We start from the raw sequence: 20,173 nt of genomic DNA, 5'->3' as shown, positions 1-20,173 counted from the left end.
AATATAAAACCCTTGTTAATGGTATAGTCGGATTTTAGGTCACAATTCTGAAAATGCCACTTTTAGAAAGTTACTGTTTTCTTGTTCTAACCATTTGGTGTCTGCAGCCTGTTTCATGGGTCACCGGACTAGGTGTAGCTGGTCTATGCGTATCCCTCCCAGACAGCCACATAACAGAGGGTCCGGGTGTCAACAGGATGGGCCATCCTGACTAGATGAGAGGGGCAAAGCTGGCACCTGTTACACGTGCACTTCAAATACACTGCCTCAGTTCACACAAAGGATTTCACACTAGCTCATTGTGTCCCTAGACAGGCTGGGACCAGGGGAAGTAGGCAGGACATTCCACACACTTCTGTAGGGTGAGGACTCCAAAAGTGTCCTCCACTTCAAAATGGGCACCAGGTATAATAAAACAGGAGATCCTTGTAGGAGGCTGGCCTGGCTTATAGTGGGTACCTGATGGTACTTACACCTTGTGCCAGGTCCAGTTATCCCTTCTTAGTAGAATAGTAGTGTTCTAGGTGCTTAGGCTGATAGAGGTAGCTATAGCAGAGCAGCTTAGGCTGAACTAGGAGACATGCAAAGCTCCTACTATATCACTTATATCATATAGCACTATATCATAAGAATCACAATACTCAAGTTACTAAAAATAAAGGTACTTTATTTTAGTGACAAAGTGCCAAAAATATCTCAGAGGATATACTCCCTTAGGAGGTAAGTAAAATACACAAAATATACACACAAACCAAAATCTGGTAAGTAAACAGTTAGAAAAGTAGTGCAAACACTGGAGAATACAATAGGATGTAATAGGCCTAGGGTCAACACAAACCGTATACTAAGAAAGTGGATTGTGAACCACTTAGGGACCCCTGGCTTAGTGTAGTGTGTAGAGGGTCGCTGGGAGTGTAAGAAAACACTAAGGGTGTCCAAGATATCCCACCCCAAGACCCTGAAAAGTCAGAGTAAAGTGACCCTACTTCCCCAGAAACACACTAAAGTCGTGATAGGAGATTCTGCAAAGACCACAACAGACTGCAAAGCACTGAAGATGGATTCCTGGACCTGAGGACCTGTAAAGGAAGGGGACCGAGTCCAAGAGTCACGAAAGTGTCCGGAGGGGGGGGGGGGGGGATGGGGCAGGAGCCCACTAAACCCAGGATGAAGGTTGAAAATGGCTGCCTTCGGGTGGAAGAAGCTGAAGATTCTGCAACAACGAAAGGTGCCAAGAACTTCTCCTTTGCAAAGAAGATGTCCCACGAAGTGCTGGAGGATGCAGAGTTGTTTCTTTGGAGAAAGACTGCAAACAAGCATTGCTAGCTGCAAAGGTCGTGGTTGAAGAAAAAGGGTGCTGCCCGGGCCCAGGAAGGACCAGGAGGTCGCCACTTGGAAGAGGAGGCAGAGGGGGCCCTCAGCAACACAGAGAGCCCATGCACAAAAAGGCAGCACCCTCAGAAGTACTTGAACATGGGTTCAAGAAAACTGAGCACGGTGGTCATGTCAACACTACAAAAGAGGGTCCCACGAAGCCGGTGGTCAACTCAGCGAGTTGAGCAATGCAGGATGGAGTGCTGGGGACCTGGGCTGTGCATGAAGGATTCCTTGCAAAAGTCCACAGAAGCCCTAGCAGCTGCAGTTCACGCAGTACACAGGATTACTGTCTGGAGAGGGGAGGCAAGGACTTAACTCCTCCAAATTTGGACAGTCAGACCACTGGACAGTCAAGGTCACTTGGGTCCACCACCTATGTTCCTCGGGCCACGCTAGTCAGGATGAGTGGGGTCCCAGAGTACCGGTGAGGCTGAAGTTTGGTGCCTGCTGGAGCAGTGGGAAGACTCCGTCGACCCACAGGATATTTCTTCTTGGCTTCCAGTGCAGGGTAAAGGCAGACAGCCCCCAGAGCATGCACCACCAGGAAACAATTGAGAAAGCCGGCAGGATTAGGTGCTATAATGTCGCTGGTAGTCTCCTTGCTACTTTGTTGCAGTTTTGCCCACTTCCTGGAACAGTCAGCGGTCGATCCTTGGCAGAAGTCGAAGAGGGAGATGCAGAGGAACTCTGGTGAATTTTTGCAAATTGTTATCTGAGGAAAAGCCCACAGGAGAGACCCTAAATAGCCCTCAGAGGAGGATTGGCCACCTAGTCAGGTAAGCACCTATCAGGAGGGGTCTCTGACGTCACCTGCTGGCACTGGCCACTCAGAGGCCTCCATTGTGCCAGCACACCTCTGGATTCAAGATGGCAGAGGTCTGGGACACACTGGAGGAGCTCTGGGCACCACCCCTGTGGTGGTGATGGACAGGGGAGTGGTCACTCCCCTTTCCTTTGTCCATTTTCGCACCAGAGCAGGGGCTCGGGGTTCCCTGAACCGGTGTAGACTGGCTTATGCAAGGAGGGCACCATCTGTGCCCTTCAAAACACTTCCAGAGGCTGGGGGAGGCTACTCCTCCCCAACCCTTAACATCTATTTCCAAAGGGAGAGGGTGTAACACCCTCTCTTAGATGAAATTCTATGTTCTGCCTTCCCAGGACTGGGCTGCCCAGACCCCAGAAGCCTGTCTGTGGGTTGGCAGCAGCGGTAGCTGCAGTGAAAACCCCAGAGAGCTGGTCTATGGTGGAGCCCCGAGGATGCTTGGGATTGGCACCCCAATACCAGATTTAGCATGGGGAGACAATTCCATGATCTTACACATGTTACATGGCCATATTCGGAGTTACCATTGTGAAGCTACATATAGGTTTTAACCTATATGTAGTGCACATGTGTAATGGTGCCCCCGCACTCACAAAGTCCGGGGAAATTGCCCTGAAGTATGTGGGGGCACCTTGGCTAGTGCCAGAATGCCCTCATGCTTAGTAACTTTGCACCTAACATTCACCAAGTGAGGGTTAGACATATAAGTGACTTATAAGTTACTTAAGTGCAGTGTAAAATGGCTGTATGGCTGTGAAATAATGTGGACATTATTTCACTCAGGCTGCAGTGGCAGTCCTGTGTAAGATTTGTCTGAGCTCCCTATGGGTGGCTAAAGAAATGCTGCAGCCCATAAGGATCTCCTGGAACCCCAATACCCTGGGTACCTAGGTACCATATACTTGGGAATTAAAAGGGTGTTCCGGTGTGCCCATTAGAATTGGTGAAAATGGTCACTAGCCTATAGTGACAATTTTAAAGGCAGAGAGAGCATAAGCACTGAGGCTCTGATTAGCAGAGCCTCAGTGACACAGTTAGTCACTACACAAGGACACACATTCAGGCCCCAAACTATGAGCATTGGGGTCCTGGCTAGCGGGATCCCAGTGAGACAGGCAAAAACAAAGTTACATACATGTGAAAAATGGGGGTAACATGCCAGGCAAGATGGTACTTTCCTACAATCCTCAGACCCACTCTTCAGTAAACTCCTGTACCTGTGGATTCTACAGGAGGAGGATTGCTCAGCTGTGGAACGACTGCCTTGATGCTTGAAGCCTTCCCTGCTGTCTGAGAAGGAATACTGGACCTGCACCCTTCATCCCAGGCTGAAGTGAATCCAAGGGTCGTCTAACTGGCTTCCTTTTTTGAGCCACAGGGACACAACAAACTCCAGAGGCGGCTCTGCAAGTGCACAGCTGACTTGCTACACTGGACCTGCACCTGGACCTGCCTGACCCCTGCTGGCCCCTGCTGTCGTTAGTCCCTGATCCCCAAGAGGTGCTTCCCAGGTTGTGGATTCTTGGTGTGACATCCGTTTGAGCTCCTCCTAGAAGAAAAGGAGATATTCTGCAGTTTTTGGCTCTGCAACTGAGAATGGGCTTGATCGCCCCAAGATATTGACACGCATGCCAGTGCAAAGCTCCAGTGAACCTGATTTTTCGCTCTTTGGCAACCAGCAGTGACACACTCCCCGCTCCTTTCGGGCCTCCTCCACCTTGAGCTGGACTCTCTGAGCTGGGTTTTAGAAGGGAATTTTTCCAGCTTGACTAACCTGGTCCCTGTATTTGGCCCACGCTCCACCGCGGTAAGCCTGACCTTGTGCCTTTCACCTGCTCTCACCCAACCAGATAACTGCGAGTGGTGTGTTGCACTTTTATGCTCTATATTTACCATTATTCTTTGTTATTTCATATGTCCAATTCTGTTGATTGTATTTTATTGTTTTGGTGTCAAATAATTTATTCAAGTCACTCTATATTTCTACATTGGTGTGGGATATTTATTGTGTTGTGTTTTCATTTTATTGCTCTTTTAGTGCTGCATAAATACTTCTCCACATTGCCTCTAAGTTAAGCCTGACACCTTTTGTGCCAAGCCGCTGGAAGGTTAAGCATAGGTTAAATTAATTACTTTTTATCATTCACCCTGACAAGGATTGTGGCTGTTGCATGTGTAGGGTTTCATCCCCCTCAATCAACAACCCAGTTTCTCACACTCTTCATCTAGTGCCCTATGTCATCGGTTGAAAGGCTCCAGAAAAGTGTCCCTGTAAAGGCCCCAAGCCTCCCCGATCTTGAGGTTTTCTGTGGGCATCCTCTGCCCTCATATATTGGCATTTCTGTGAACATAAACCAATCTTAGCCTTTACACCACCCCTTCACGTTCAATTTTATGTTTCATGTTTACAAGCATCTTATCTCTTTCATATAAAAGAGCACCACACCAGGGATATAAGTGGTTTATGGGAATGTTTATGGTGTGATAATGTATTTTAAGTAATAAATAACCCTCTGCCATACATTAGAAGGACATTGCAAGTCGCCTCCGAATTCATGATCTTGTAAAGGAACTTGGCTTCTGCCTCGTTCTTCTGTATGGCCACGGAACTCTCTGGTAATTTGTAATATTCTTCTAATGCATGGCAGGAAGTATTTTATTTAGTATATTAAATAATTCTATTTATAATTTATAAATATTGAAAGTATGCATTACTATAAAGTTATTTGATTACTTTAGTGCCTGAATTTAAATATGATGGTGGTGGTGAAAATAAAAATACATTTCTCCCCTGTCACAACCTTTATAATTTAATTTGAACTTGTCCCTACAGAACAATGCTTCGAAGCTTCTGTTGGCAATCATGGAAAGCAGACATGACAGTGAGAATGCAGAAAGAATTCTCTACAATATGAGACCTAGAGAGCTGGTAAGAGAACCTCCTCTTCAGTCTGAATATCCATGTTGTTGATCTGGGATGTGTGTATTAATTCCAGCAGAATTTTGTGAATGCATTCGGACGTGCTGTGAGAATTTGTGAACCAGTCAGGGTATTGTGCTACTGCTACTGAAAGAACCATGAATCTGGGCTGTCTCCACTAATCTGGGTCTGCTTGATTGATTCAGCTGTAAGGATACGTTAATGATGGAGGTTGCCAAACAGTGCAGCTTCGAAAGATTCTACAGAATTGGGTTTGGATCGTAACACATTTCATCTAATTTATAATGTACTGAAGTAACTATTGGTTATTTAATCAGTACCCTAAGAATATGTAACCCTTACCGGGTTCTCAGGATAGTCCCTTGAAATTATAAGAGTGGGACCAAAATGTCAACAGATTGAAGCTTCGTAGGGTATTTAGTAATACTATTAAAAGATGAGTGGGTTATTACATCGAAACACAAGGAGGGTGTTTCTCCTTACTTGTCTTATTTGTATTGTATCTCTGCTTTTAAAAGGGATTTTTGGTGGATTAATGTAATTTATTCTAGGCACACATAAGGTTTCTGTGCCGTTCAGACACTTGAATGTTTTGAGTTATATAAACTAAAAATGATCTGGTGTATGTAGATGCTCTATTTTGATTTTGTCTTTTGTGTTTCCATGATAGAAAAGTGGGATTATTTAACCCATTAATTAACTTTGGAATGTCAAAGCGACATTTGTTGATATGTTACTTAGAAACGACTGATTCAGCATTAGACTACTTTAATGAAAGTCTGGCCACAACATGTTCTTTAGGCCTTTCCACCCACGAGAAACGTATCCTCGATAGTTTTGCCCCTTTCAATTGTAGAGGGTTGGTGTATCGGCATCATCAAGACCCACTGCCCTCTCCACAGCCCCTAGTAATTTTGGGGTTGGGGAGTGGATCAAACAGATAGTGCCCAGTCTTCAGAAGCCACATACTTTCTAGTCTCCTGCCCGATGCGCCAGCTCCAAGCCAATATACTCTGCCCTTATAGGCACACATGCTTCCTGTGGGAGATAGGATCAGTCTTTTTCTGCATGTGTGGCAAAGAATAACATCTGACAGGTGGGTCCTAAAGACCAGCCACACCTCCTTCCCACATCAGAGTATCTTTCAGAAAACCCCTCCCCATCGTGCTTCAAGAAGTGCTGGCTGTTTTGGCTAAAGATCCCAGAAGCAGGGACTTATTGTTACTCTCTCTATGGCTTCATGACAAAGAAGGCCGGATGCTTTCTTCCTATTTTAGATCTCCACCCTTTCTTGTGGATGGACAAATTCATGACGCTCACACTGGCCCAGGTTCTATCTGCCCTGGATCTAGGCAACTTGATTGTGGCTTTGGTCCTTCAGCACGCCTACTTTCATGTACCCACCCTGCAGTTCCTCAGATTCTACTGGTGGTTCATAGTCAGCCAGGAGCATTTTCAAATTGCCATGCTCCCCTTCGGCCGTGCCAGCACCTCACTAGTGTTCGCCGACGTAGTGGTAGCACATCTTCGGAGGTTAGAGATTCCAGTTGTCCCCTAGGTTGATATCAGTTTGTTGAAGTCAGACTCACCACAGTCAGTTGTAGACCACCTCCAGATGATGGAAAATCTCCTGACATCACTGTTTATTTTTTTTATCAATGCACTGTGAAGGAGAGACTCCATCACAGGGGGCTCCCTTTCATTGAAGCCATCTTATATACAGTGCAGTTTCAGGTTTTCTTTCCACCACAACAAGGCCAGGACATTCAGGCTATGATCATGATGTTTCAGAAATGGTCCTAGGCTTTGGTGAGAGTAGCTCTGAGGATTCTGGGCCTCTTTGCATCTTGCATTTTGCTCATCAGCTATGCCAGATGACATATGCAGGCTCTGATGTGGACCCTGAAGCACCGGGGTAAACTGTTGGATTCCATTCCAGTTTCAGAGGAGTCTATGAAAGATCTGCAGTGCTGGCTCAACCAATATTGACACAGCGGCTGACACCTCGGCCTACAGTACCCAGATACAATGTTGGTGACAGATGTATCACTGCTGGGATGGCATGGTCATCTGGGAGAGCTGGAGATCAGAAGTCTCTGGCAGAAACCTATCTCCACATCAATCTTTTTTTGTTAGTTGCATGCCATTTGCAGCCATCAAGCCATCCATTCAAAAGAGGCTGTTTCAAGTTCTCGTACAGACGTCACTACCTCCACATGGTACTGGAAAAAAACAGAGCGGGAGGGGTCCTGGGTCAGATGCCAGGAAGTACTTCACCTCTGCTGCTGGCTGGAGCACCAGGGCATCTCCCTGGTTTTGAACCACTTGGTGGGAATTTTGAAAGCCAGAGCGGACAGACTCAGCCAGAGTCACCTGGTAGGTCACAAATGGACATTACTCTTCTAATGTTCATTTTGCAGCATCGCCACTCAAAAGAGAACAAAAAAACTCCATTGGCTGGACCCCAAAAGCGCTTTGAGGCTTTTACTTCGATTGCACTAAAGATCACTGGGTGGACAATATTTGTGGGATTTGCTGGGGCAAGACAAGGCAAGGCAGTGCAGAAAAGAAGTCTGTCAGGGTGGACAGGCTTCTGTATCAAGATCTGCTACACAGTGTCCAATAATCAGCCTTCGGAGGGGTTGAGGGCCGATTCCATCATAGCTACCCCAGTGCTGGCCTGCAGAGCACCTGTCCTTGACATCTGTCAGGCTGCCACGTGGGTGTCAGCACACACGTTCACAAAGCAGGTCCATCAGGAATGACATTTCACGTGTTCAGTCCTGCAGGACTTTTTAATATGAGCCGTTCCACAGACCAGCCACCTTGGGAGGTGCTTAGAAGTATCCATCAGAAGAACAATTTACTTACATTCGGTATCGCTCTTTCAGTTGGATACTTTACCTAACCGCAGATTCCTCACTGCCCTCCTGCCTCCCCCATTCAGTCGAATGGGCTCTATTTTTCCACATAAAAAGTTCTCAATTTAGAAATCTGCATACTGATATCTATGATTATGGTTGGACTCCACTTGGGGTGGACGTGGACCAAATCACGAAGGAAACTGTGGCTGATGCAAAGGGTGGCTCTTATACGCAGCTCCGTCATCACTTTCAGGGTGGGACAAAGACAACAGGGAGCCACGTGGTGCTACCTACGTTTTCCTGTTAAAATCTTCTGGATCCAGTCTGGGAATATTTTAAAGTTGAGAAATCTTACGTTACATGTAGTATCCACCAGAAAGAGCATTACAGACGAATAGTAACTTCTTTTTTAGGATGTGCTACTGAAGTCTAGATATAATCTTGTAACTCTTGGCTGTAGATGCTGTGGATTGGCCAAAGACCGGTGTAAATCCCTTGAATGTGAGCTCCAGTTTTGTCCAGGCATTTTGCATTTAGAGCTGCTGTGGAACAAATACAGGAGGGAGTAACTGAATACTAAGGTGAATGATAGCTTTGCACTGATCTGCCTAGAGTCTTTAAATTAAATCATTAGAGAGGCAATATGAAAGTGTAAACCTTAATCTCCTTTATTTATCCCACCAATTAAAATGTTCACATATAATGTGAGTGCAAAAAAATCATACAGTAATATAACCAGCAAATTGTATGTTTTTAAGGGTCAGTGACATAATTATGTATAAGAAAGTATGTGAAGTACAAAGGTTAATTGTATTGTACCTCAGCTCCCACAGCAAATAGACTCAGCTATTCATAAACCTAGATACACCCAATTCTACCTAAGATACCCTTGTCTCACCCTCTGTAACTAGTCAGGCTCAAGCCTTTAATCCTATAGTGATTTTCTGTCCTACGCAGTTTACATTGTCTTAGGAGTCAGAGAATGAAGTGTCAGCTGGAGGGCTTACTACAATAAAAAATTAGTAACAGATTGTGACAAGTTAGGGATAACTGAGGGCAGTAATAACCCATCTTGACTAAGAGTGGGTTATCCATCTAAAAGGAAAATAAGGTTGATGCCTTAACCCCTTCGCTGCCAGGCCTTTCCCCCCTCCTGTGCCAGGCCTTTTTTTGCCTATTTGGGGCAGTTCGCGCTTAGGCCCTCATAACTTTTTGTCCCCATAAGCTAACCAAGCCAAATTTGCGTCCTTTTTTTCCAACATCCTAGGGATTCTAGAGGTACCCAGACTTTGTGGGTTCCCCTGAAGGAGGCCAAGAAATTGGCCAAAATACAGTGAACATTTCATTTTTTTCAAACAAATTGGAAAATGCCATCAACAAAGGGTTTGCAGTGCTAAACTCAGCAGCTTCCCAGCTTTCAGCAACAGGCAGACTTGAATCAGAAAACCCAATTTTTCAACACAATTTTGGCATTTTACTGGGGCATACCCCATTTTTGCAATTTTTTGTGCTTTCAGCCTCCTTCCAGTCAGTGACAGGAATGGGCATGAAACCAATGCTGGATCCCGGAAACCTAAACATTTCTGAAAAGTAGACAAAATTCTGAATTCAGCAAGGGGTCATTTGTGTAGATCCTACAAGGGTTTCCTACAGAAAATAACAGCTGAAAAAGAAAAATATTGAAATTGAGGTGAAAAAAACATAAATTTTTCTCTACGTTTTACTCTGTAACTTTTTCCTGCAATGTCAGATTATCGAAAGCAATATGCGTCTGCTGGACTCCTCTGGTTGCGGGATATATAGGGTTTGTAGGTTCATCAAGAACCCGAGGAACCCAGAGCCAATAAATGAGCTGCACCCTGCAGTGCGTTTTCATTCTATACCGGGTATACAGCAATTCATTTGCTGAAATATAACGAGTAAAAAATTGCTATCAAGAAAACCTTTTGCATTTCCCAAAAGGGCACAAGATAAGGTTTTGAGGAGCAGTGGTTATTTGCACATCTCTGAATTCCGGGGTGACCATACTAGCACGTGAATTACAGGGAATTTCTCAAATAGATGTCTTTTTTACACACTCTCCTATATTTGGAAGGAAAAAATGTAGAGAAAGACAAGGGGCAATAGCACTTGTTTTGCTAATCTATGTTCCCCCAAGTCTCCCGATAAAAATGATACCTCACTTGTGTGGGTAGGCCTAGCGCCCGCGACAGGAAACGCCCCAAAGCGCAACGTGGACACATCCAAAATTTTGGAAGAAAACAGAGGTGTTTTTTGTGAAGTGCCTACCTGTAGATTTTGGCCTCTAGCTCAGCCGGCACCTAGGGAAACCTACCAAACCTGTGCATTTCTGAAAACTAGAGACCTAGGGTAATCCAAGGAGGGGTGACTTGCGGGGCTCGGACCAGGTTCTGTTACCCAGAATCCTTTGCAAACCTCAAAATTTGGCTAAAAAAACACATGTTCCTCACATTTCTGTGGCAGAAAGTTCTGGAATCTGAGAGGAGCCACAAATTTCCTTCCACCCAGTGTTCCCCCAAGTCTCCCGATAAAAATGATACCTCACTTGTGTGGGTAGGACTAGCGCCCGCGACAGGAAACGCCCCAAAGCGCAACGTGGACACATCCAAAATTTTGGAAGAAAACAGAGGTGTTTTTTGCGAAGTGCCTACCTGTAGATTTTGGCCTCTAGCTCAGCCGGCACCTAGGGAAACCTACCAAACCTGTGCATTTCTGAAAACTAAAGACCTAGGGGAATCCAAGGAGGGGTGACTTGCGGGGCTCGGACCAGGTTCTGTTACCCAGAATCCTTTGCAAACCTCAAAATTTGGCTAAAAAAACACATGTTCCTCACATTTCTGTGGCAGAAAGTTCTGGAATCTGAGAGGAGCCACAAATTTCCTTCCACCCAGCGTTCCCCCAAGTCTCCCGATAAAAATGATACCTCACTTGTGTGGGTAGGCCTAGCGCCCGCGACAGGAAACGCCCCAAAGCGCAACGTGGACACATCCAAAATTTTGGAAGAAAACAGAGGTGTTTTTTGTGAAGTGCCTACCTGTAGATTTTGGCCTCTAGCTCAGCCGGCACCTAGGGAAACCTACCAAACCTGTGCATTTCTGAAAACTAGAGACCTAGGGGAATTCAAGGAGGGGTGACTTGCGGGGCTCGGACCAGGTTCTGTTACCCAGAATCCTTTGCAAACCTCAAAATTTGGCTAAAAAAACACATGTTCCTCACATTTCTGTGGCAGAAAGTTCTGGAATCTGAGAGGAGCCACAAATTTCCTTCCACCCAGCGTTCCCCCAAGTCTCCCGATAAAAATGATACCTCACTTGTGTGGGTAGGCCTAGCCCCCGCGACAGGACATGCCCCAAAACGCACCGTGGACACATCCCATTTTTTGAAAGAAAACAGTGCCTACCTGTGGATTTTGGCCTGTAGCTCAGCCGGCACCTAGGGAAACCTACCAACCCTGTGCATTTTTGAAAACTAAAAACCTTGGGGAATCCAAGATGGGGTGACTTGTGGGGCTCGGACCAGGTTCTGTTACCCAGAATCCTTTGCAAACCTCAAACTTTGGCTAAAAAAAACACATTTTCCTCACATTTCGGTGGCAGAAAGTTCTGAAATCTGAGAGGAGCCACAAATTTCCTTCCACCCAGCATTCCCCCAAGTCTCCCGATAAAAATGATACCTCACTTGTGTGGGCGGGCCAGGTGTCTGCAACAGAATAAGGCCCAAAACTTGAAGAGATAGAAGGGATAGCACAGCGAGTTTATAAGGGCATATTCTTTTATACATCTTTAGACGGACTCTGCTTTGGGGACCCACATAAGTGAGGTGTCATTTTACTTGGGCGACTGAGGGGAAAACTGGGGAGTAGGAATTTTCTGCTGGAATGGTGATCCTACTAAGAAAAGTAAGCAAAATATGCTTTTTTATGCAAATTTTGAGGTTTACAGAGGAGTCTGGGTAAGAAAATGTTGGGGGAGCCACGCAAGCAACACCTCCCTGGACTCCTTGGGTGTCTAGTTTAAAAAAAAATCTGGGTTTTGTAGGTTTCCCTAGATGAAGGCCGCACCCAGGACCAAAAACATAGGTGGGCCCTCACCCCCCCCCCCCCAAAAACAGGTATTTTTGTAATATATCATATTGATATGTGCACATACGTCCGTGATGTGCCAAACACTAAAATTGTGAAAAGAAACACACTTAGGTTATGTGAAGAAGACCCCTCACCTACCAACCAAGTTGGTGGCATGCTTCATCATTGGGGTCCCACCCGAGGCACCTAGCGTGTCACAGGTGTGCTGCGACGCCTGATTACAGCGGAGCAGGTTTTGTCATTTTTACCACACATACTGGTTGGATTTGGCACGAGGGTGAGTGATGGTTCAGTGGATCAAATTTTATTAACAAGAGATTTCACAAAAATGAAATGCACTGCTAATAACTGAAAGGCAAAAAACTGAACCAATGACTCACAGCTCGTGAGCTGTAAAGCCGCGACAAGGCAACAAACCGCTTTACAGTCCATTCACACACCTTTCATACATGACACGCACAAGACCATTCTCACCGCCAGCCACGGGCCCAGCACATTACAACACTCACATCGACAGACCGCGCCACTCAAGGGCCCATCACTTACATACGCCCACATGCCTGATACAAGAATCACACCAGCTGATGGGAGTGTGGACTGGCGTTTGTCTGGCACCGCCAGCCAAGCGCCACTCCACGCACACCGCCAGCCAAGCACCACCCCACGCACACCGCCATCCAAGCCAAGTGTTTTTTTGCCCCCCCTCCCGGGGGCAGATCCGCCGAAAAATTGGCAGATCTACCCCCGGGGGGGGGGGGGGGGGTGAAATACTCAAAAAAATTGCCCCGGGGGGGGGCGACCCTGGCCCAAGGGGTCGCCCCCAAAATATACACAAAATATAACATACCTGGTGTCTAGTGGTTTTCGCCCCACCCTGGGGGCAGATCCGCCGAAAAATCGGCAGATCTGCCCACAGGGGGGGGCGAAATACACAAAAAAATTGCCCCCGGGGGGGGCGACCCTTGACCCTGTGCACGCGCTGAAGTCATCGGATTGCCGTGGGGGGGGGGTGGAAGGGGAAGGTCTTCCCCTTCCATCCCCGCCTGGGGGGGAGGGGGGTGCACGGGGGGCGCGCTAGCGCTCCCCCAAGTTCCCCTGTGCCTTGGACGAGATGATCTCGTCCAAGGCACAGGGGAACTGTAGCCTTGGACGAGATCATCTCGTCCAAGCCACAGAACCGGTTAAACAATATTTTCACTGTACAGTGAAATTAAAGTCTACAGTGCTGAAAACTCGTTTTTACTTTGGTGGAAGTGGTTGTCATGGCATGAACTTTCATTCAGAGGTTGCAGAGGATTGTTAACATCCCCGCCATTAGCATGGCGAATTATATTGTATCCCTTTTCAAGTGACATCTGGAAAGATGATCACCTCCTTAAATGAATAAATGCATGACAGACATTAGTTATTTCAACTGAATGAAAAACACACCAATTACTCCTATTGTGTTTTCGGATTACTTTCTAATGAAGGCTATAGTTGAAATACAAAGGTCACAGCAAAATGTGAATTAAAAGATGCATGAAGCTGCCAAATTCCTATTGCAGTTTTCACATGTGACACGAATACACACCATACTGGCATGCACATGTAGCACTTGTAATATGTGTGGAACCAACTACCTTGTGCAGGTTTCTCCAACTACTGACTTGTGAGCTACTGGAAGCTCTCCAGCTACTTGAGAGTAGCTCTTTTGTGGGCAGCCCAACATACTAAATTAGATGTTTTCACTTGGCTGAATATATTTATGCCAAGATTGAAAAGTGTGTATTCAAGACGAAAATTGGTATGTTGTCAGAACCCATAAGATGATGTTTGGAGAAAAATGCATGAATGCCTAAAATAATTTTAAAGCTAACATTCGAATGATAAATCATGTGGTGTTGAAGGGATTAATTACCAATATTATTATTGTGGTGCCATCACAACTGCAGTTACGTCTGTTAGGTAGTGTCTTTGTAAAGGCATTCCGAACTGACGACACCTATTTTTTACATTACTTCTCCTAACCCTGCCTGATGCACTGACATGATCATTCCTGGAACTCTTGCACAGCCCGACCGTTCATGTCATCTTGTCTGACGTGGTCACCATTACAATGCTAATAATACTAGTCGCTCAGGATAAGTTTCATGGAACGTAAGAAGCTGCTGTTACAGAAAATGTTGGTGTGCCTTCCGAGCAATTATAGATTATGAATCTTTCACAAAAAATTAAAAAGCTATCTTTTGGTCTAAATACAAAGACAATTGTGACCTATTTGTTCGATACGTTCCGCATAATCTGTATGTTTCACTCTTTTTCCCTGACCCTCTTCTGTCACCAAGATCCTTCTGTGGTGTACATCTGTGCTTATTTCCTTCATCCATCCATTCATTCACTATACTGAAACATTCTGTCACACCACTCTTTAACTGCTGTAAATACGTCATCCTCCCCTAGCCCCTGAGGCTCCTTCTTTGACATAATGGTTCTCATATATTTGTGGAGTGAAGAGCGGTGTGGGTTCACTCCAACTAACTTAGTTAAAAGGTAAAGGGCTGGTGTGCCCACAGCAAACATAGCCTTCGTTCAGTCCTACGATGTGTTCAAATTTTGAAAGTCAAACATGATAAAAAATAAATTGTTTAATAAACTTTAGGAATGCAAATTGCTGTTAGTGTGGGATTACTGCATGTATAAGTGAGATGACAGCAGTTAGCTAGAGAGTAATGTGTTAGTGTTAATTGTAGCTGGATACTATAAGGTGGCAACACATATTGTCTAGTGCTGTTTACAAAGGGTGCCTGGGCCCAAGTTGGGAGTTTAAAGATGCCGTCAGTGAATTGTGTCACTGTACATCTCAAACACCAAGCCGAAACCATTACACAAAGGATCTTTCTAGAAGGCCTACTGTTGATTGTTGCGAACATGAACATACATGCCAATAGACCCGATTCAGAGGGAGATTCCCGATTTTACAAGCCAAAATGGCTTTATTTCGGCTGTCCCACGCTTGAAATTGCATCTCCTTCAATAGCAGTCAATGAAATACATTATCCCTATTATGCTTTTTCAAATCTCGCACTTTACTCTTCTAAAATGTTGGCATGTATGCGTGAATGATGACACAGTACACCTCAAGACCTAAGCTCACGCCTTCAAACGAAGGAACATTCTAGAATGCCTGTTGTGGATGATTGTTAGAAACGCAGAGCGGGGTGAAGAGAACAGTGTTTTCTCTTCAGTGGATGGCACCCTTTAGTGGAGATCTTTTGTCACTTGATAGCTTGTTCTAACTCGGTGCCGTGCCTCCTTTTCTGGGCTCTGTGTGCAGGTCGATGTGATGAAGAATGCCTATAACCAAGGCCTGGAAGGGGACGATGATGAACAAGGCGGAGAAGAGCATATTTCACCTAAGGACGTTGGACACAATATTTATATTCTAGCACATCAGGTATGGCTTCGCCTCGCATTAAATTAAAAGCATGTTTTAAAAAGCACAGGTACCAGACCTACATTTGAAAACACAACCCTTCTCAGTCTTTACGTTGTTTACCACATTTGCTTATGTTGGAGCTCTTAGTTGTTTATAGGGATGTTGGATTGGTAAATGAGTCTATTTTGTCCTGTTATTTTTAACATGGCAAATACCTGCGCGGCCTCAGGTCCTCTTAGAATTTGTGTCATTTACACATTTGAGATTCAACATTTTTAGGCGTGCTTCGCTGCTAGCCCATCGACTGCAGCTATAGGAGGGCAGCCATTGGCTCATAGTGAATTCCAGAGGCAGCATTCACAGACCTTGTTCTTTCCAAAGTTGATAAAAATGATTACCATTAAGTAAGGCAAAATAAACATTTGTTATTATAAACACTAGAAAGTCATAGACTCTTAATAGGTACTTTCAAGTAAAAAATTATGACTAAAGGTATAATTCAAATGGACAACAGAGCACAGTGAATTGTGTTAATGCCACGTAACATCAGCACTAAAATGAGCAGAACTTTAGGGTAAGAACGTTTTAGACTTTCACTTCCCGTGTTTCCTTTGTGTTTCTCAGAAATTGGAGCAATGATGCAACCCAGTGCTTTGAATGGGCGACGGGGTATGATCCTACAACAATTCAGTAGAAATAAACACAGAAAACAACGTCGCTGTCTGTTGATTATTGATTTCACACAGACACAAACCAGTACATCAATCCTGTGTGTCAATGAATACTCCATTTTCCATCCATTTCCATCTTTTCTTATTTTTTTCACAAAAATTCCTTAAATATTACGAACAGGCATTATTTCTTATTCATCTAGACAAAGAATCAAAAGTGTTATCTTATTCATCTGGGCAAAAAAAAAAAAAAAGTGTTATATACAACATGTATCTCCCAACAAACAAGAAACAAACTTTTTTACATCCATGTATTATATGAAATAACTGGTGACTAAGTCAACTAAAAATTATAATTCCCGTCAATTACTCAACGAGTATGAGGCTATCCATGCCCCAGGCCTTGGATTAGCTACTGTCTCTCATGCCCATCAATACAAGGGGAATCCAGTTTAAAAAGCATTTAAAGCCCCTGTTGCAGATGCCAATTGTTGCCTAATTATTTCCCTGCTCAGCATTAGATGCTTTTTAACTTAAGTAAACGGAAACCATCTGGCATCTGCAACAGGGGACTTATATGCTTTTGAAAATGGATTCCCCCTGTATTAATGGGCATGAGAAGGGCTCATCCCCGACTCTGATACAGAGCCAGTCAGGAGCCGATCAATGCCCCTTTCAGCACCGTCTGGAGCCATGCCTTCCAGGTCAGAGCCTGAGCCTTTTTCCTATGGACTAGGATTTGGGGAAAAGTGGGAGGTGGGGGGTCACTGCACCCTGAAGGTATACCAGCCCTATGAAGATCCCAATATGGAGTGGTGTGAGGAACTGGGTGAAGCCAAGGGACGGAATACTTCTCCAGATACCATCACCATCAGGGGTCTGGCCTCAGCCCCTGGTACTTCCCTGCCAGTCTCAGCGCTGATTTCCCTGATCCTCTGCTGGTCGGTCATGGCATGTCTCTGGCGTCTTAGCTTGCCACAATCATCGTGGGCCTCTTTGCTGGCTCAGGGCCTGTCAGATGCCTGGTGCTTTTTCGCCAGTCACAGTGCCAGTGCCCTAGATCAGAACTCCTTGTGGCAGAGTATCTCTCGATGGCCCGTTAAGGGCTAACAAAGGTTGCTTACTTGGCCACTTGTGTTTGATGGTACGGGCTTGGCACAGCACTCAGAAAGGAGGGGAAGCCATGCTCCCCTTCTACAAAGCCATTTTGAGATAGTAAACCCTGCAGTTCAAAAAATCACAGGGTTTACAACCACAAAACAGCTTTTTGGTATGTATGAAACCTATTTTGCAAGTTGGAAAAGCATTTCTTGCTCGCAAAATAGGTTACCCAATTCATACTGAATCACAGTTACGAAGGGGCATGAAATGGTTGATACTTCTGAATTCCAATTTGGTTTTGTATGTAGCAATGATTTGCAAATACATTTATGGTTGCAAGGCATTGGTCAGATACTGCCACTTGAAAGGAGGTGGTACCTGATTTGAAAAAGAGAAGGTGTCCATTCGGAACACCACCTGCTTTGTGACTGATGTCAGCAGTCTCTAGGGTAGTAGACAGTGGTCTAGTGCAGAGGTTCTTAACTTTTTGACTTCATTGTTTCCCTATTTAATTATTACTGGAACTCAGGGTACACCCAGTAATTCATTATTAGACTCTCAGGAGCTCCACTGAGTCATTATTGGAATCTGGGGACCGCAGCCTAAGCAATTTCAATGATTTGAACTGCAAAACAATGCTCTAAAATGAGCATTATTCAAATACATACACACATTTTAAAATATTTTATTTACTACACAAACAAATATACGAAAATCAAAATCCTAATTTTAATGGGAATGTTGGAGCTTTTCTGATTTCAATTAAGACTACCCATCATCCTTACTGTGTTCCTTTCAATGCACTTTCACTGCTGACATGATTCAGATCGAGGATACCAGGTCAATTTTAAGCCTGCAATTTGAAATTCCTTCACTTTTACATTTTCCTTCTTGCATCTGCTTTGTGCACCCCCACGGGCACAACGGTATTACAGAAGGAGCTGCAAACACTTGTGCAGTCACTTCTGTAACACTGAAAGTGCTTGTGCACATGCAGCACCCGTGCTATCGTGAGGGGGTGTTTCTTCATTTGCATGGTAATATAGCTCCATAAAAGTGAGTGAATCTCTTTGCTTCTGCGTGCACCGTATTATAGACATGGGTGCAGACGCAAGGAGGCCCTTAGGAGGCAGACTCGCACTGTGCCAGAGAAAGGTGGTACACCACAGGCATCCCCTGCAGGTGGCTGCAGTCACTCATTGCACCCAGCGACAGGGGACTCTCTAGCCCCTATGTGAAGTGCAGGTGTCATGCGTCCTGCTCTGTTAAACATGTATCAGCTCTGAAATATCTCCTCCATATTTCAATAAATGTGCTGCTTTTGGGACGGCCAGTGGAGTAACATTAGCCCCCGTGGTGCGTTGGGCCCCCGCGCTCCAGGGCCCCCCTTCAGCACAGTACACTGTGCATGGGAGGCAGGCCCTTGACTGAGTCCAGGGGATGGGAGTGGGACTCCCTCCATGTACTTTGCAGGGGGCCCCATCAAGTTTCGTTACACCACTGGGGACCGTGGATTGATTGTAATAGGACGCAGTGTCCCTACACCTTTTGGCGCCCCTTTTGAAATGGGCGCAGTAGTGCAAACAGAGAGAGTGCGCCGCAAGCATAATACGGCCCCTTGGACTGAACACCCACAAGCCACGTGTTTCTAATCGCTGGTTACTTCATAGTAAATTAAGTCCCACGCAGCTGATGCACGGGCAAGTTTCACTCACTGCAGCTTCCTGGAGCACATCCTCCAGTTCGGCTCCTTCATCTCTTTCACGTGGCCTCTTGCTCCAGACGCCGCTTTCCTTGCACATTAATACCTTCAACTTGTTTCAGCTTCTTCTTTTTCCGTTTTGAAACCCATTGTAGACGGTTTATTTTAGTGCAATCACTTACTTCTTTTTTTGTTGTCGGTGCGACATTGTTGAGGTCAGCAGGGGTTCTGCAATTTTCTGCCACTACATCCTCCGCTGCCCTTCCTGCAGTTGGGTTTACCAGAAGTGAAAGCCGTTCTTGTAAGCGGCTGCCCTCGTGCTCGCAGGAAGACATAAATATATCATCGGGGTCACGGCCAGAGTGTCTCATCACAAAGGGCCGGAGCGTCTTGCCACAGTGCCAGCTTACTGTACAGTTCAGTTTTTATTTCTTGAACACTCCATCTGATAACCCTTTTTGAGAGAGGCAGATTTAACGAGCTACTGATTTTCTTGTTTAAAACGCAAACGGTGTCAGAGTAGATTATTTCCAGAGCTACCCGGAATGAACATCCTTGCCCACAGTTTCTCAGAAGACTTGGCCTGTCTTCTGCTCATTTGCGCTTGCACATGCATAATACATGTATTCCATTGCTCATCCACATAGCGTGTTGCCGTGTTTCTGTGGGTGATGCTCTGTAGGAGTACCTTGTTTTGTTGAAGTGCACAATGGTCGTTGAGAAAGGTACAAGTATTTTAAGAAACCCAATAAAAGAAGTGTTCCATTGCTGATGGATGTTCCAGACTATTACGAATGTTAAAAGACATTTTCCTGAGTGGGCTTATACAACGATGGAGAGGGCATTTAACAACTAATATAGCTCAAGACAGAAGGGCAATAAACCTATTGGAATACTCCACGCACCGCTGGTAGAATGTTCCAAGACAAACTGGAAGAAGCAGAAAGATGCAAACTTTTGGCGTATAACTCTCCACCAGTCGTTATTGGCCCCATGCCACTTCATTATCTTAAGCCGAGGTCCCATCCTACCAATGCTCTAATGAAGTATTAACATCCTCTTCTGCAGTTATGCACTTGAGGTGAGGGTATGGACACAAGCTAAGGAGAAACTGCCAGTAATGTGCCAATAAATACGGACAAACAGTGTGATAGCACATTAAATTCCAACT

The 20,173-nt window shown here is 45.2% G+C and overlaps 1 protein-coding gene across 5 annotated transcripts in view; it reads left to right on the top strand.

Annotated features, from left to right (window-relative positions):
• Positions 1-20,173, top strand: part of ITPR2 (inositol 1,4,5-trisphosphate receptor type 2) — a 1,367,642-nt gene that overhangs the window by 1,073,285 nt on the left and 274,184 nt on the right. For all 5 annotated transcript variants that reach the window (XM_069228605.1, XM_069228604.1, XM_069228603.1 and 2 more), the window contains 2 exons: positions 5,034-5,129; positions 15,427-15,546. In XM_069228605.1, coding sequence (XP_069084706.1) covers positions 5,034-5,129; positions 15,427-15,546 — 216 coding nt within the window. The remainder of the gene's footprint in view (positions 1-5,033; positions 5,130-15,426; positions 15,547-20,173) is intronic.

The sequence above is a fragment of the Pleurodeles waltl genome, chromosome 4_1 (genome assembly GCF_031143425.1).
Source record: "Pleurodeles waltl isolate 20211129_DDA chromosome 4_1, aPleWal1.hap1.20221129, whole genome shotgun sequence".
NCBI lineage: Eukaryota > Metazoa > Chordata > Amphibia > Caudata > Salamandridae > Pleurodeles > Pleurodeles waltl.
This window is presented reverse-complemented; position numbering and strand designations above follow the sequence as displayed.